Here is a 20331-nt window from a genome sequence, read left to right as displayed (position 1 = left end):
AAACAATTATTGTTCTTGGAAACAATATAATATAGTTATAAAATTATGTATATTCATAATGCCGATATCCGCTTGGAAGTGGAAATTCCGTATATTTAATTGTTATTACTACCTTTTCTCCTTTTTCCTATTTATCATTACTATTTTATTTCGATTTAGCGGTATATAAACACCGAACTAGAGTAAAACGAATTATTCTGTCGTCAAACTCTATACAACTTACTGCGGTCTATGACAAATCGTACCTGTAAAATATTACCACCATAATAATACATCGTTAATTCGTACAACATCGTACCTATACACTTCAATATTAAACGCAAAAATGTTCGCTCTTAAAGTGGCGTGTCTGTGCTTATCCGTCGCCGTCGTTTTCGTAAGTTCAACATTATACCTTTATTATACAACCTTTGTTTATAAAGCATCTGTGTTGTACCTACATACATATTATTATTATTCGGTATTGCATTATTGAACAATAAGTCACACATTATTGCTGGTCGTTGGACTACGCATATTAAAGTATGCCTAATTGTACATAATAAAGTAATATAAAAACAATATTCTCAGAGCTCAGTTTAAATGTATTTGAATCGTTTATTCGAGTCGCCTGAAACGATGAATTCTAAGCCATAAGTATCTATCAGGTGCCATACCAATTAATATACCATTATATTGACGATTTCTGTTGTATTTTTTTTTTCATTTTTGATGTGATTTTTTTAAATCTATTTCTAAGACTAACTTTTACAAAAAATAAACTTATATATCATTATGAGTATAAAAATTAAAAATATTTATTTTTTCTATATTTGTGTGTTAATATCATGTCGTATTCTGGTTTTAAAATAAAATGTCTCGAATTAATCATTGAGAGAACGATCAGTGGTCGATTACATAAAAAAATAAAAAAATGTGTCAACACATTTCTTAAATTAATTAAAAATTTTTATTGAATTCTAAAAAATAGTTAAGTATATACACATAATATTTTTGTTTATGTGAAAAATTTGAAGTTTATAAGACATCAATAATATTTTTTTTAAGGAGATTTTTCATAGAACTGAAATTTAAACACTATAATTATAACAAGACAACTTGAGTAATATTACAGTTTTAGTTGATAAATTAATTGTTACTACGAAATTTGTGTTTGGTTTAAATAATATTTGTTTTTCACATTTTTTTTTCTTATATAAATAATGTTAATGAAATATAAATGATGTATTGGAATCAAACATAAAAACATTAAACGTAATTCATTAGGCACATATTATAATATAAGATGTGAATAGTAGTAGATTATATTCAACACGAGTGCAATAATAATATTATTGAAAACGTAACATGATAATTGTACAATTGGATCGCAATATTATGGTGAATGCAATTGAACAACTTTGGTATGATTTTAGGGTGAAAACAATCAACAAAACTCAAATGATCGGTCTGCCACCATATTCCAGAGTTGCATAGCAGAAACAAAACTGTCCGGCGGTAATGTTAATTAGATAATCATATTTTTAACAATATTATTACAATTAAATATTAATATTTAGTAGCACGAATCACTCTGTCGCCACACTCATTCACGTAAAAAGTGAGCCCACTAATATAAAATAGGGTACAACATAATTTACTTACCATGCTCATTCCTATGTCATTCTAAGATGACTTTTTTAAAATTATAATTTTTGGAATTTTAAAGTACATATATTATACTGTAAAACTATATTTCAAATATTTAGATTTTTAAATAAATTAAGAAATGTCTTGTAGTGTTTTGCAATATCAACTCTTTTTCAAATGAAAATCACGTTTATAATTTTATTTTTAAGAAATATTTTCTTTAATAGTAACTACCTACATACATTTTAATAATGGCAGAACTATTGATTCTATTTTTGATTTAGGTACATCAACGTTTTCAAAATAAAAACATCTTATTTGTAAATTATTATTTAATTAAATACCTGATAGCTGGTTTTCATTTGAAAACAAGTTTGTTTTACCATAATAATAATTACGACATTTCAAAAAATTGAAAATTAGGATTTCAAGGCCATTTTGATTAAAACTTCCAAAAATCTAAATTCGAATAAATCCATTATTAAGGAAAAGACATTTGGGCATACTTATTGAATCACTCTGTATTATTACATAATGATAATTTAATTCAGCTCAATTGAACATCTCGATGCCTGGTGAGTTGACTATGAAAATGTGCTCAGATCTTTTAACTCAGGTGTTTTGGAGTGGGTCCTATTTAGCTAGTTTTTTTTCGATGCCTATTTCAATTTTGCAATCAAATAATAATAAATGAGCATAAAATATTACATTAAATTCAAAAATATATTAAAAGTGTAGGTACCTATACGCTAGGTATGTGTTGTAATTGATATTTAATGCGCACGCTTCACAATTATAGTTATTTCGTAAAAGTAAAATAGTTGATTAATAGGCTTTACATTTGTATGGTGTTTTGTACATTAATAAATAATAATATACAATAATTGATACCGAACAGTGCGTATAATATACATTATGTTTTATGCTTGTAATATTATCCATACAAATCAATCATAGAAATAAATACCGTGCAATTTATTTTCTCAAAAAACTACAGTCCGTATAATAGTAATTATAACACTATTAGAAACTTTTGACTTTTCCCTCCCTGCCTAACCGAATTTTTACTTCTGGGGGTGCACTTGATTTTAGCTAGTATTTGAAGTATGAAATATTTCTTTTTGAAATATTCCTTTACGTGATGAAATATTTCGCAAAAACGTGAAACATTGAAATTTTTCTAATACAATTAATATTGATGATGATAATAATAACCTATAACCAAAGAAAACCATCACTAATAAGTAGTTAGTGATTGTTTTTCTTAATAATATGAAATTTTTAGGGTAATTTATGATAATTATACGTAAAAATAAAACTTATATATATTATATTATTGAAATGTTTCACAATTTTGAAGCTCATGAAATTTTCAGACATTAATAATAGTAGCACGTAAAACTATTATAGAAATATTCTTACTTATGCACGGATGATTCTGCAGTGTATAATTTATTTTATGATATGTATTGTAGAACCACTATATTTGAATATTGTTTTTCTGCATTTATGTTGCTATTTTGCCGGTTTTTACATTTTATTTGTATAATTCATAATTTTTCTCTACCTGTAGCTTGCCAAAATCAGGGTTCTGTTAATCTGTAAAAATATATACCAATCTTATCTAAAGCAGGTACCTAGCTTCTTGTGATTTTTAAAAATCGTCATGAAATATGCAGACATAATTTGGAACACATTCGGAAGTTCTTTCTTTTATGCATATATGTAAACGTAAGTTACTGTCCCCTTAGATAAAAATTCTCAGCGAGAAATAAGCACCCGATTTTCTTTGAATTTTTCATTATTTTATAATTTGAGCATCAACTATTGTATTATGATTTTTGTTACTGATACGAACATATTAATTATAACATCAATGTATTTTAATGATTTCTACTGTTTGAAATCTATATGAAAAAACATAATATAATAATCATATAATACCTAAATCTGCCTAATGTGTTTTGATAATATTGACTTTCAGACGCACTCAAAGGGTTCCGGTCGATGAGTATACCGAAAACACAACCCGAAAAAGTACGTACCTATATAATATTATTATTATTTAACATCGTGAATAATTTAATAAGGTCAGTTGTAATTATTTTTAATTTTGTCCGTTACAGTGTATGATGGGTTGTCTGATGAGAAAAGTCAACGTGGTAAGTGCCTACATAATAATACTGTTAAAAAACAATATTTTTCGTATACGAACAAACGAAAAGCCTCCATAACAACACAACGTAGGTAACGTGAAATTAATTATTTGTGTTAAGATTAACAACGGCAAGTTTTCGGTTGAAGAGGCGACCAAGGTTGCACAAAAATATTACGGGACGAACGAAACGATGATGAAAAAGGCAAAGGACCTCATCGACGTTTGCGCGAAGAAAGGTATGGCTACGAAGCTACGATAATATCATAATAATCGTACTCGAAATATTTTTGTCGAATAATTCATATAAACAGCAGAAATACGCGTATACGACTTCAAAATAAATTAAAAATTAAACATTTAGCATAACAGAACGTCATTATAAATTCCGACCCCTTTTACGGTTAGATTAATAATTATTATTTTTATAATAGTTATAAACATTGAAGTCTAAAGTTTGAATACATAATAATATATAAAATATTTAACGTTTAAATTTAAAACATGCGTATTATGCGTAATGTAAGATGTTTCGGAATTCTAAGTTGGTGGGAAAAAAATAGGTCTGGCTACTTTAATTCGTTTAATTTTGGAGATGCCATTTATAAACTGTGATCATATTAAAATATGTAAATTAAATACACATCTTTGCTTTAGGGTTAATATGATTATGACCTTAAAATCTCTAGAAAATGCATACAAATTTGCATAAAAAATATCAAAGTATGTCCTTAAAACAATCAAATTAGGTACATTATAAAATACATTTAAAAATTATATTATTCGTTATCATTTTTAATAGACTATTAATAGTAACTACGCGTTTCATATTCGAGTGAGCTTTGACGTCTCTAGTTAAATAAACTTAACACGATTTTATTGCGTTAAAGAACACATCAACATAATAATAATATGAACATGGTAAATAAAATAATAAAAATATATACTTTTTTAAAATGTTCTTCGAAATCTGAACTTTAAGAAAAATGACCCACATATTTACATAAAGGACATGTGAAAAATTTCATAGAAAACCGAAAATAAGCATCTTAAAGATAAAATTAAAACATAGAAAGTAATCTGAATACGATTTAAAACAACCTACTGTTTCTACATAATATTACCAATTGAATTTTTTATTAATTTGGTCAAAACCAAAAAAATTCAATACTATTGCATGTAAATAACCAAACCTTTTCCATTATAAATGATAGGTATTATTTTATTTTATTTTCCGACAATAATTTTAATATGTATATTTGTTTTTTTTTGCCTGCAATTTCAGCTCAATCGACGACTGAAGAATGCGCGTTGGCCGGAATCGTGACAACTTGTATCGTGGAGGAAGCTCAAAAAGTAAGTCCGTACAGATATGTTTTGTGATTTAAATATCACCAACAATGACATTGTCAAATGCTCAAACTCACATATTACCAATATGTCGTGTTATGTCACGTCGTAAAAATGGCTAGGATGAAATGTTATTTGGATCTTGAGTGGGCCCATCTGTCAATCTATCTATATAATATTATCATGAAATCAAAGTACCGTTGTTTTATATTTTGAAACGCGCAAGCGAAACGTTTTCCCATAGTCATCATATCAGAAATAATTCAAATAAAATATTAATATTATAGTAAAGATAAAATACCAACCTCTATTATTACCATGTTTAGCTAAGTGGTGATTTCCAATAATTATCCAACATGCCGTGTTCATAACTATTTTATATCTTTAATTTATTTAATTCTTTTTATTATTATGGGTCATATAATTTTTTGAAATATTTACTAATTTGAAAGAATGGGACTCTAAGAATTATGGGATCCCGTGCCCCTTTGATCAACCTTAGTTAGTTAGTTCTGAATCAGTCTGATACAATTTCGTGAATGTGTGTAGGTACCGCGTGCGATTAGTCTGTAAATCGATAAAACGACAGATAAACGGTTCATCGACAACAAAAACGTATTGTTTAGTTAATGACGATTATCATGTTGTAATATTTTGATTAATGTTTTAATTTTTGTTACAGGCGGGCTTAAGTGGTGGACCTGGCGGCCGCCCCAAACGAACCGTTTCACCGAAATTCAGACGCAACGTCATGTAAACTATTCACGTCGTTCCTACGATCATTTAAACGCTGTTCGCCTATTATAACTATAAACTATTATACTAATTAATTTTATACCAAATATCCTTGTACATCGTGTTTACATGGCCGTCAATAAACATTTTATTTAAACCACAACCATTATCCTACATGTCTTGCGTTCGTTGTAGAAACTCATCCCTGCGCACTTACAATAGTTACAATATCACTATTATGTCCTGGTGAGAAGTTATACATGGCATTATATTCCAACTAAAGACGCATATCTATAGTGTCGATCATAGGGAATAGGAGTATGGAGGTGCTATACATATTATATGAAATGTCACGAGCAACTGAGCATTTCAAAAGTTGGACATTGAAAAGGACATTTATTTCATTGAAATTTATTTAAATATTTGTTTAATAATTAGTGAGTAACTGATACCACTTACCAACTTATTTGATGATTATTAGTGTAAAAATACAAATGAAATAGAAAATTCAAATATTTCAAATATTTCAAATAAAAAATAATAAAAAAACTGCTAAGAAATATATTATTTGCATGTTAAATTTTCGTAATAATTAATTCAAATAATTCACATAATATCATCAGTGACCATAAGAGATAATTTTTAATTTGAATTATAACTTTGATATTAGTAAGATCAACTAAAAAATGTACCAGTATACAACAAAATCGTTTTTTATCGATAATTATCGTTTGAAATTAACATTGTAATAATAATAATATAATTATTTTGTGCAGTGAGTTGTAACTTTGTGAGTAACTAAATCTTTTTTATCGTATTTACATAAAGTAAAAATATAATAATAATAATAATAATATGATAATTCGAACACCTATCTATTTCTATATAGGTACATATAGGAAACCACCCCTATTCACTCACTAAATCGCTGGGTCTAGAGACTTGAAGTGTACAGAGGTTCCTTAAGCAATGTAGACATACTAAGAAAAGATTTTTCAAAATTTAACCTCTACTTGGGTTAAAAGAGTTATACAGTATAAGGAAGAAAAACTGTTGGTTATTTGATCGATTTAATCTCTGGAACTATTTAACTGATTTTAGTAAATTAATATTGATTTCTATAATTTTCTAATAAACAAAATACTCTCTACATTTCCCAAACCCATTATTCTTAAAACACAAAGTTGAATAAATCAAAACCTACTATCTACTGAATTCGATTTCGATTCATATACATTGAAATTTAAAACAAGTCATCCATTTAAAAATAATCAGGAAATTAGGGCGATTTTCATTTGAAAACAAAGTTGGTATCGCCACAAAACACTCCTAAAATGGATTTTAAAGCCCAAGTAATTAAAAATATTGTCTTATCTCTCAAGTAAACTTAATAACTGTTTATTGTTCCAGTTTAAATATACCTAACATATTATTAACAGATTTACAAAATTAATAATGTTATTTACGACAATTAATAGCGTTAAAAGGGTACAACATATTGTTTAAATAGTAAAACGTTTTATTTGTTTTATTCTTATAATATGTTAAATTATGATGAATGATTATTTGATTTATATTTTTTAGTGGATATTCTCGAAAAACTGAACCAATTAAACATATCATTACAGGGAAAAAAATAATTTAATAATTGACTCATTTAATCACATCAATGCATTACAGTAGAAATTATTGTTATTTGAATTTCAATCGAACAATAATAACGTTCACAGACAGTTGTGAGAGCTTTTGGATCGATTTACACAATATGTGAATCGTTTTTAGATTCTGAACGAAGTGATGAATGTATTGATTTTACAATGATGTGTGTGTACAGCATAACTAGTCGAAATAATGCTTCAATTTCAAACTTTGGGGTGGTTTCCGATGTAAAATTGAAGATCCTTGGTGCATTATAGAGGCCAAAAGTAAACATTTTCCAACAGTTTTCAAAAAAATCGAGAAAAACAAAAAAAAAAATGACAGAAAAACTGGAATTTTTACGCAAAACCAGTTTTCGACCAAATCGATTTTTTATATGGTTGTAATTCAAAAACTAATCACTGTAAATACTTGAAATTTTCACCAAATGTTTATGTTAATGTTATCTATTTACGGTTTAATTTTGAAAAATTGTTGACTTTTTTGAGTTCTTTATGGACCACTGAAATTTTCGATTTTTATGAGAATTTTATTTAAATGTCGGTAAAAAAATGTTGGATGACCAAAAAACCTTGAAAATTTAGGTCATTCATAAGGTTCATTATGAGTTGTTCTTATTGTAGCTAAAAAAAATTAAAAATCGTAACGCGCAATGCACTACAAAACTACTGAATTGATTTTGATAAGACTCTAATAAATGTTGTCATTGGGTCAACATTAAAAATATAAAATACTTGACATTTTGATAAGTAAAAAGATTAATTTTTGATTTTGATTTATTGAACACTTAAGAAATATTTTTTTGAAATTTATGATAGAAATAAAAAATATTTGCATTTATAGTTACTGCTCATAGATTTTAGTAATATGATAGTATGAGGTATTTGAATCGGTAATATTGCAGAAAGTTTAGGAAAATAATCACGCTCGAAATTCTAATGTTGCTGGCCGATAAGAACGATTACCTATCGTACTCGCTGGCTAGTAACAAACGTTTTCGTCTAGGAGATTTTTAAATTTAAAAGTCTCTGTGTTGAAAGAGACGTTTTTAGTTCATTTGCAATTCTCAATTCGACCAGCGACTACGTACATTCGTATACACACACGCACATTTAAAAAATGGCTGCTTACCATCGCGAAATACAAGACATTCAAGTCCAATTACTCCTGATACTGCATGAAATAGTTGCAGGTATCACAGATGGTTATTATGAGAAAACCGACGATATGCACAACTGGATCATAGCTCTTCTGCTTGCTATCGCTCAAGATACCATGTCAAGAAATGTCGATCTGTCTCAAGAATCGGAACCCATGGATGTTGATGAGGTCTCCGATGACAGAATGTTCGACACAGAAGGTGCCAAAGATACAGACGAACAGTTGTCATTTTCTGTAGCCAGTAGTGCATGGTCGAGTGGCGACGCGCCGTTCTTCGAGTCGGGGCCCGTCGAAACCACTCCGATTCCGAATGACGGACCACTCGACGATGCAGAGAAGACGTGTGAAGCTGAAAACGGAATTGAGCCGGCTCAGGGCATTGAAGAGCCAGACAACGGTGAGGTCGTAGGTAGGCTGGACCCGCCAGCAACAACCGGAAAATCCGACCAGCCACGAAGGTATAAGACCTCGTGCTGGAAAGGCGTCAGGCGGATTTTCCGACGTCTGTGTTGCTGGCGAAGAGAAACCGTCCGCGACCCACGTTAGTCTGGCGGTCCCCTAAGGGCCGATGATGTCGTCAGGAAGACGGCGACGAATAGGAGGGGAGGATACCGGAAAGAGCCCGGAAGGTGCACGGCGGTAAGTCACCCGAACGCGTTTCCCGACCACCCACGTAGCGACGGGTTCACGAGCGTAGCGCGCTCGGTCGTAGTTGACGCGCGAGACCCTCTGGCGGCTCGGCGAGCGCCCGGCAGTTACAGTCGCGTGGATCGATGGACGACGATGTCGACGGCACGGTGGTTAGTTGAGGTAACGGCGTGGGCAACGATTCCGCCCCGACCGTACCTACGATGATGACGACGGCGATGGCGACTCGTTACGATGGCAGTGGCGGACCCTTTGGCTCGAGGTAAGTGGTATAGAGATTTATGTGTTAGGAACACGGATGTCAGCGGCAACGAACCCGAGGAAACTATGAATGTTTCAGGGTCCGGTGGCCTGCGACTTCGTGGTGACGGTCATTGCAGGACAAAGACGCGGCTGAAGGGTCAACGCCAGGGCGAAAATTACCGATTGTCAAGGATCGCGGTACGTCGTTCGTGCGGCGGTCCGATGGCTCTCGCCTTTTCGTCCCGCGGTAAACCCACATCGGCCGGGTCGCTTGTCCGTATAGCGATCACCGTCCATTCTGCGGCATGCACCAAATCTCGATTCTCTCGCTTCGTGTCCAACGGTATCCGCTGCAAGTCTGTCGCTAGAGTCGTCTCACCGTCGACCATCAAAGCGCTAACATCGCGCACTAGCCGCCGTTGCTTGTCGCCGTCAACCATCGATCCCGCGGCCGTCTCGGTCTGGCCTCGTCGGCTGGGCAAGGTCGTCACGCGTCCGAGCAAACTCGCCCGTGACACTCGTCTACCCGTGGGACCAGTCGTGGAACGTTGTGGAGGTGACCAGTGGCCAAAACTGTTACAAATCCGCACCCAATCGCCATCCCGTATCCTCCCCTCCTTGTTTTTGTGTCTCCTGACTGACGTATTTTTTTTTTTAATTTTATAACTTTTTTTTGTGTATATATTGTTCTTTTTTATCTCTTTCTTTAATGTTGTTTGTCTCCCCCCCTTTTTGGCTAAATCTTGTACTGGCAACATTTAAATTATAGTACATTTTTTAATGTTCTCATTTATTTTTAAAAATGTTTCCCCTTTTTGTATTTAAACCATGTGTTTCCCCAAACCCCTTTTTTGACTTTGAAAATCTTTTACTTGTAAAAATGTAATAATTTAGCCATTTTGTGCTAATTATACATATTATTATATCTTCAAAATTGTTTTCCTTATGATAATTGCAACTTTGCTCTATTTTTTTGCCACTTATAAAATATTTTTTCAAAACTTTATGTTCATTTTTTTGATTTGAAACATGTACCTATATAAATGTATACATTTGTAACTGTTCGTTAAATTGTTATAATATGTGAATTTTCAATTTTGTGATTGATTATAAATTTGTTAAAATAATAAAAGATAATTTTTGTATACACAAGCAATTTTAGTTTCTTCTTTTTTCTTATTGTTAAGTGTGTAAATCAAATGTTAATGACTAAAAAATCATTAAAAGGTATATTTTCCACAGAAACCTTGTTTGTTATTTATACAGAGTTTAGAGTTTATAAATCTGTCGAAATTCAGTATAACAGACTAAGGTTATCATTAGTACTCTTTTAAGAGTACATGTACTCAGTGCCGCAACTTGGTACATATTGGTGGGTATGCGACCAAATATATAGGGCCCATGTACAGTGGCGCAGTGAAGAGTGCGGTGAAAAGCATTGAACATATATAATTGGTGAAGACTGAGGAGCAAAGTGGTAGCAGCACATAAAACCATTCATTTTCTTTTTTTTCCCAATTTAAATGCAATAAACATTTAAATTGGGAATCAGCCATCACAACATGACAAAAATAAAAAATTCGAAAATTCGAAAATACTCATGTAGTCACGAGTACGCGATTAAGATTCGTGTAACTGTGGATTCAGGATAACCTATCCTAAGTACCTATAATATAAAATATGTCATTCAGCTTCAGTACTGTAGTAGTCTCCAGAGTTTCAATTATTTCCAGACAAGCTTACTGCATTATAAATTTATAACTATCCTACAGCTGACGTTTCTTCATAACATTAATTTATTATTCGAATACGTATTATAAAATAAACACACACGACACACCTTAAATCATTAAAACGACGATTTTTGTGATTTTCAATCTATCACTTCCGTATGCATCTTTACCATCGTTATTTTAATAATAATTATTATCATTGTATATTATATCTGCTGCTGTATTAATATGTATAAACTACTATGATACTATAACATTTTATGTCAATATTGACACAAGTTTAAACGATGCACTAGAAAAATTATTATAAAACAACTACAATACTGTCAATACTGACATATTATACGATAAATTACAACATCATTATATTAGTTTTCAATTAAAAAAATATATTATATATACAGAAAATTAACGCTGTGCATCAGTCAGAATGTATATAAATTAAATTCACTATGAAAATAAACGTCCATCGATTGGGTTTCGTTTAGGTATTTAATTAAAACTAATCTGTTTGATAACGAATCAATGAACCATGAATCAAAATAATTATTTTATATCAAAAAGAAATCTAAACACGGACCGACCGTGACTAAATATTGAACATCAGACAACTTTAAATTTTATTCTGGTTATATTATTATTTCAATATTGTTTTGAAACAAATACGATATTAGTTCTTATACTATTGTAGGAATAAATCATTTAACACTCATTAGTGCGTATTTTTTTTTAAATTTTAAATTTATTTTAATAAATCGAAAGATAAAAAACGGCCGACGGCAATATTAAAAAAGCGGAAAAGTGGATATCGCTCTGCTGTGCAGTAGGTTACAACTTACAAGTGAGTTACTGTAATGGATGGAATTAAATTTGAATCCAACGATATTATATAATTGTATACGAAAAACGATTCTGAGCGGAGGCGGTTGGTGGACATTTATTTTTATTTTTGATAAAGGTAGACAAACTTATAAGAAATCTTGAATTAAATTTTCAAATCTTTGATTTAAAAATAAAAATTTTTATGAATTTCTATCTAAGATAATTTGAACATTACCGTATTTTTACGTATTCAGTCAAAATTTGAACTTTAAATGCTTATAAAAAAAAATCGTGCCTATATATTTTTAACATTTTCAACTGCTATTGTAACAATGTGTTGGAAGCTTTATATTACATTTTGAAGTTTTTTGATCCAACCACTAAAATGTTATTGGCATTAATAGGAAAAAAAACTAAAAAGTTGAATAATTAAAATGTCAGTAAACAGCTAAAAAAAAATCAAAATATTTTGAAAATCTTATCAAATAAAGAAAAAGCCTATATAAATATTCAGTGAAAATTTCAAGTATCTGCGGTAATTTGTTTTAGAGTTACACCAAAATAAGGAAATCGCTAAAAGTGAAAATCCAATGTTGTAAAAATTTAAATTTCAAACGCTCATAAAAACCTAATTTGACTTTCTGGTGGATATTTATTTTATGATAAAGGTTGAAAAACTTGTAGGAAATATTGTATTAAATTTTGAAATCTTAGATTTAAAAAGAAATTTTTCTATGAATTTCTAGCTTAAAATAATTTGTGAATTTTCGTGATTATTACGTATTTTGTCAAAATCTAAACTTTTAATGCTTATAGAAAAAAAATTGTGACTATGAATTTATTTTATTTTTCAACTGTTATTGTAACAATATGTTAGAAGCCTTGTGTTAAATTCTCAAGCTTTTCAAACCAACAAAAACATTTTTATCGAAATTTAATTTTAAAAAGCTAATAATGATCGAAAATTGCATATGCCTATAAAATATAGTTCAACTTAAGTCGAAATTTCAAATTTTTACCACGAATAGAATATACTTATATAAACATTCGGTGAAAATGTCATGTATCTATTTTTATTTGTTTTAAAGTTACATCAAAAACCAAAATCGATTTTGTCGAACACTGATTTTGCTTAAAATTTCCCATTTTTTCCCTTAATTTTTAGTTTGTTTATCCCATAGACCATAAGTATAGTATAGTATAAGGTATTTTTACTTTTGACGCCTCAAAGTACCAACTAGATTAACTTTCTTATCTAACAAGGTACTAAAGTCGAAAATCGAAGTATTTTTACTGCCCCAAAATGTGATGAAAGACACACAAAAAATGAAATAAAAAACACACACATCATGGTAAAATCAATACATTCCTCACTCCGCTCAGAATCTAAAATGTAAATGAAAATATAAAACAAATTTAAAGGTAATAATAATATGCGAAATTTAATTCATAGAGTTTCATATGACAGACGTTTCGACTTACAAAGCGTTTGTTTTATGTTCGATTTATATAATAATATATCATGCAATCATATTAAATGAGTACATTATTAGTTTTAAATGTATTGTTCGAAATTCAAACCATCTGCACAAGCAGTGCCACGAGTGTATAAAAAATGTTGAATTAAAATCAATTTATCAAAAGATAACCAACAATAATAATAAACTACCTATTATTCCTTTAATAATATTTGTATTTTTTTTTTCATCATAAAATTTAATTTATAATCTTTCGGATACAATTTGTATAAGTTTCCAGAAATATTCCCAACATCAGGAATTTTCTAAGAATATAACACTCTTAAAATATATTGTTCATACTATGTTGTAATGTTTAATTAAACTTATGGTTTGTAAATGATCCAAATGACAAATATTTTACACTTAAAATATTACAAGATAATAGGAAGACTTTTGAAAATCCCAAAAACTTGTCTTATCTGAATTAGATATAAAACTTGATTATGTTATACACTTTGAATTCATTTATTCCCTTTGTCAGTGTTAATAAGTAATGTTTAAATTATAGGTAATAACCTATATCTGTATATCTGTTTAAATTAAATTAATTCTTATCCTAGATAAATAAAATAAAATATAAACCAGATAGTAAATGTTTAAACTTGAATGTACCACACTAACACACTTACAGTAATACAAACATACATTATGGAACTGTGAGTGCTATAGGTATAGGGGCTGTCATTCCAAATTATGGATTTTTCTGGTTTATGAATTCTATGGAATGATAACAATACAAAAAAAAAACCTTAAAATCAAAAACAAATCAAGGACAACTTACTATTGAATAAGACAGGGTTTTCTAACCTTTTTTTTTAATGACGATGCCGCACACATTTACTGCTTTTAGGTCACACAACCCACCCACAATCATGCTAAAAAAAAAAAATGTGATTATGATAATATGATAGCATTATCACTAATCATTTTTACTATTAAATATTGTGTCATTGAATTTTAATATATTACAATAGGTACTGAATAATAAATACATAATGCAGTTAAATATTAAGATTAGTTTAAATTAAAACAATTTAATTATAAATAAATATTGATATCCATTGAAAAATGTATATTGTTCTTTATTATTATATTCTATCATACTAGTTGGACTGAACATTTGACGTATCAAATAAAATATAATTTATAAATTGATGGATACAATAATAAATTCTGTTAAAATTCATAAAGATTTTCAGTTGAACAATTGTATACCAATAGATGGCACTACATGTACCGATTCTGCTAATCAATTATCCAGTAGTTCAGTAAGTTGATCGAAAAAAATTCAAATTCATTAGTACAATTTTAAGACTATAATAGTAGTTTAAATTATATTTAAGAGAGGAATGTATAATCATCAGATCTTAGACAATATATAATTAGTCCTTTTTTTTCAGAACAAATTTGTTATTTACAATCTATATTTACAATGTTATACAATATTAGGAAAATCGGACGAGTTTGAATGACGGGAAGGGGAAGTCACCCACTACTTACACCCTGACACCTGGTAGCGTCAACGTTTTAGGGATAGAGTAGGTCCCAAAACCAGTTCCTTTTAAAGCGTCTCGTCTGGGTGGGTTTCCTGGGATTTGTTTGGATGAAAGGCGAGTGATTACCTATATGATTTGTGTGAGTATTGAAAGTTGTGTGTGTTTTTGTAGGCGAGCGTTGTAAGATTATTTAAAGTTGGAATGCAAACGAGTAGCCCTACATGAATAATTCTGAGCGTTAAACCAAAATAATTGGTATCTAGGGGTGAAACACAATTGCGGACACTCTACCTTTTTTGCAACACGACTGCAGACGACCACTGTATGACAAAAGGTTTTATATTGCACCCAAAAAATGACACGACTCCGGACGAAATTTATTGAAACGTTGCCAAGTTGTGCAACGCAGTCTAACGAGCCCAACGATTATCAATTTAATGATAGGCTTATCGACTATCGTTTGAATGGCTAGTGAGCACCGACTACAACGCGGTTTAAGATATTAGATAATAATTTATATATTATAAATTTTACAAAACCATCATTTCGCTGTCGTCTAAATCGATATTTATTTGTTTTGTGTAGAATTAACTCTTTACCACGTTCTGATAAAATATTTTGACAGTTTTCCATAGTTTGATAAAAACACTATATAATAGAACACTATAACTACGGTCTACGAGTGTGCAGCTATTACTGCAGTACCTATTTAACAGAAATGACTTGTAACTGCAAACTACATTTAATATTTTAATACGCTCAGAATTCCCATATTCCCACATTATCGAAGTATTATTTATAAATTTGGCAACATGTGTCCGCAATCGTGTCATTTTTGGGTGTCCATCATTAAAGTATAATCGTCCGCAATCGTGTTAATATAAAGGTAGCCCTGATAAGATCCGTCCGCAGTCGTGTATCACCGGTATCTAGACGTATCACTGGACGAAACTGCAGGCCTGACCACATCATCACCCTAGCTATAGTGAGGTAGTGAGGATGGTTTAATTTTCATTTTTTCACATCACGTGAGTTATAATCGAATTGATTTTTAATATTCAGAAACTTTTTGATGTTGAACTAAAAAATCAATTTATAATTTTACCATTATTTATAATTTCATTAGTGTTTTATAATTGGATAGACAAAATATATTGAGAATATTGTAAACTTGCAATAGTCAACTGAAATCTGTATTCAAAATTGAAATACATTTCTTGTTTTATTTTTTAAATTTTCCACATAGGTGGAGTAATTTCACATCAAATGTTTATCTATGATAATATATATAATAATACTAATATCTTAGGTATGTTTTTCGTTCATCCTATTTCTGTTTGCAATTTATCTATATAAGCACAACAGTGTTAATCGTAGCTACTTAAACACAATGTCAATAATATAATTAAAATATTTTAATTTAATATTTATCATTTAAGTGTTTATATTTTATGCGGTGACGGGGACTTGGGAAATTTTGGATATTTTACTCTACTGTAATAATATGGTAAAATCAGAGTTAGCATAAAAATGTGTTCGAATTATAAGTATAATTAGTGATGTATAAGTAGGAGCTTTCAAAGAAAAAAATGTTACTATTTGTTTTTATTTACATAAATTGTTGTGTGATAAAACTATAAAAGCAATACTGAAAAATATGTTATACTATCGCGCAAATATATTACATTTTATTATTACCTTTGTTCCTATTAATTACGTATGCTTAAAAACAAAATATTTAAATTAATAACATGTGTACAGTTTATTTTTAATGTTATGAAATATATTTGAAAATTCTATGATTATTTATAATTTTTACACGCCTCAAGTAAAAAGTATGCTTTATTAAAAATATACAGAATTGAGTTTTTAAATAATATAAGGAATTACAAAAATTAGCAAAAATGTCTTGAATATTATATTTCTAGAATTTTACATCACTAAGTACAGTGTTATTAATTCCTGTTTTTATAAACAATGCATGAAATCCATAACGTAGATATGACGTATAATTTACATAATCTATATAATCTACCTATATAGATATTTATATAACCTATATATGATATATATAATCTATATCTTCATCATGGTCGATGTTACAATCGTTACTGTGTGTCTGTGTATTAGCACACGAGTTTTTTTTAATCATACTCCATATATATTTATTTTTTTTTGGATTGTCATTAGTCATTAGTCCGCATACCAACAATTATCTATAATTATAATGTTATATAAACATTAACAAAAAAATCGCAAAAATTTAATTTTTTTATTCAATTTTAAATAATACATTTGATTATACAATATACCTACACATTTATAATATTAAAATAAACACAAATTTTGGTGATTGGTGATAAACAGGAGAGACTGACACAATAATTATTACGATACCTACTATATAGATATATGTTTGTATTTTGTTTTAATATGTATTTATTATAAAATTATTATAATTATATATGGCCTTTCTAAAAAAAGCGGACTTATATGATAATAAAAAAAAAAAAAAAAAAAAACACAGTTGTATGATATAACTTACCTCTCACACTTAACATAATATGTATCTCAATTTTTTCTCCCGTTATTAGTAAGACAAGATGACTATTAATAATATGATGTATACCTATTTATTATGTACAATGCTAAATTATCAAATATCTAATAACCTTTTGTTATTTAAGTTCAATAAAAAACTAAAAAAAATATATATATATTCAGTGCTCGAATTGGGAAAATTAAGTACAGGAGTTGAATCCAACGATTAAAAATGTGCGTTCCAACTTCCAAGTGCACAATTACTTGACACAGATCCATGAAGGCTTTGCTCACACTTCTTGACCCTCACCAATCTTACTTATAGTTTGAATACCACTTTTTGGCTATACAGAATTTAAATTATAATATATTTTGATCACGTATTAGTCCACAGATAATATCTTTACATATTATGTATACAATAAATTATAGGAAAATAATAGTGTGATATTATAATTAAATGATAAGCAAACTATAAAAATAAAAATATAGGACCATAGAGATAATAATAAATTAATAAACTATTATCAAAAATAATTTTGCTTTTAAAAATTATAAAATTTGTTATCGTTATAAAATTAACGGATATTGAAATCCACAGATTAATAAAAATTGTTTTGGACATAAGTTTGTACCATCCTTCTTGTAAAAGAAAATAGAGTTGGGTACGCACAAAAAAAATAGTAACGAAACTCTACCCCCAACGCACCCCCCCCCCCCACCACCGTCACCACAACTAATTCAATCACTGAATATATTTTTATCATAATAATGCTAGTGGAAGACGTGACGATTTCGTACCAATGTCGGCTTAGTTCTTACAAACAATAGATGTGGTAATGGAATGCCACGTCCGGTTTTTATAGAAGTCGCTGACAATAACAACTATACGTTTCCTGCCGATGGACATTTAATAAGGATCTGGTGACGAAGCCATTAGACACTTTTAAGTTTGGTTTAAACATAATATAGTTTTTATTATGTACGGTAACTCACCTCGGGTAGGTATTCCGTAACATAAAACGATTGACTTAACAATGTTGCTTTAAAGGTTTTTACATATTATTTGCGCTGCGGCCTCAAAATAGGTAGGAGGCGTAGCTACCTCATTTTGTGTATGCTAATAAACGGTTAATGTGTAATCTTTTAAATAATAATAATAATAATAATAATAAAAACAAAATAACAATAAAGTTAACCTCGTTTACCGACGCAGCGCTCGCACGTCTAACACAACAATGAGAAAATGCTCGGCCCTCGCTCCTGCCAATTTTCACTACTTGCGCTAAGCACATTTCGTGCAGTGTATAACATAATAATATATAATATACACCGTCGACCTTTGTGGCGGTCTGTTAAAATATTAAGCCGAATGACCCGGAATGGTCTTGACGGAGGTCACGGAAAAAATAAGGGTTTCTTCGTGTTATGCAAGACACGCGATTTTTCGTTTTTAACGCAGTTATAGTATTAAGCAGCACCGCCACCGTAGAGGCACAGAGAGTGAACAGCGCGGTTGGGCAGAATCCCGCGGTCGTTAAAATATTTAGGTGAAATTAGTTCAACAAAATATGATTCATATTGAAACACATATAGTAATAAACATTCGAATTACTTTACCTAATATTTTTGTGTTTTAAGGTTTGGAAAACTATTTAAAACCTGTTTGAACAGTTTTTATTAATTATTTAAAAAAAAAATGATAACATATTTAAGTGGCTATAGTGTAGAAGTATTATTGTTAATTAGGTTCCGTTAAAGTATTATGCACGTGGCATCGACATTCTAAAGACAAATTTTAACATCATGTGTCCTCTCAGACTATTCTTATTATTATTATTATTATGCTGTGCAACGCAGCATTGAATTTTGCACGTAATACCTACGCATTTCAAAACATTTAAATCTCAACGCTTTTTTTGTTGTTGTTGATGCTTTAAATGGCTTTTTGTCCTCGTTTAAGGGTCAACACTATCTAAATGCTAACAAGGGATATAATTAGTCGGTTGAATATACTTGAGAGTCATAAATTTATGAAGATAAACACGCCATATTTTTTTCGTAAATGATGAGTATAATTCAGTATAAGATAACACCATTCTAACAAGTTTTTATAGACCTACAAATCCAATATTTTAGTTATAAATGCTCAGATAATATATGTGAATTAATATAATATATTACATGTCATATAAGAACAAAATATGGAACGTTTTAATACCTCGTGGTATCCGCACAGACCAATTTATGATATCGTCATACAGAAATTTGCTTTATTTTTTTTATAATAATTTTTTGCATTTCAAGAAAATAATACCGTAGAATTTAGTGATCATAATATTATGTCGTCCGCCCATGTCAAACGACAATATATAATAATTTATACTCAAATGCTCAATGTTTATTCTGAGAAAATAAACATGGGATAAGTAATTAGACAATAAGTATACCATCGAAATACCAAATTTATATCAGATGAATAAGGTTTCTATATTTTATTTTACTTAAGCTAAGACAAACATTTTTTTTTGTGTCATTTTATGGAAAAAATCTTACTTCTATTCCTTATGTTCCGTATCACAGTTTCATGGAAACTTGGACGGCAAGCGGCAGACGGGCACTGGATAACTACGTCATAT

General features: G+C 29.7%; 1 protein-coding gene across 1 annotated transcript; it reads left to right on the top strand.

Moving 5' to 3' along the window:
• The first annotated feature begins 103 nt into the window (after positions 1-103).
• On the top strand, positions 104-6032 carry LOC107167904 (general odorant-binding protein 28a-like). Its single transcript, XM_089225372.1, has 7 exons — positions 104-376; positions 1416-1497; positions 3614-3666; positions 3756-3791; positions 3906-4023; positions 5070-5140; positions 5817-6032. The coding sequence occupies exons 1-7, from the start codon at positions 326-328 to the stop codon at positions 5889-5891; spliced, it is 486 nt and encodes a 161-aa protein (XP_089081498.1). The 5' UTR covers positions 104-325; the 3' UTR covers positions 5892-6032.
• The last annotated feature ends 14299 nt before the right edge of the window (positions 6033-20331 follow it).

This window comes from Diuraphis noxia, unplaced genomic scaffold, assembly GCF_037042655.1.
Source record: "Diuraphis noxia isolate RWA-SAM2 unplaced genomic scaffold, SU_Dnox_SAM2 contig0004, whole genome shotgun sequence".
In the NCBI taxonomy this organism is placed as follows: domain Eukaryota; kingdom Metazoa; phylum Arthropoda; class Insecta; order Hemiptera; family Aphididae; genus Diuraphis; species Diuraphis noxia.
The sequence above is the reverse complement of the archived record's forward strand: the minus strand, read 5'-3'. Positions and strand labels throughout refer to the sequence as shown.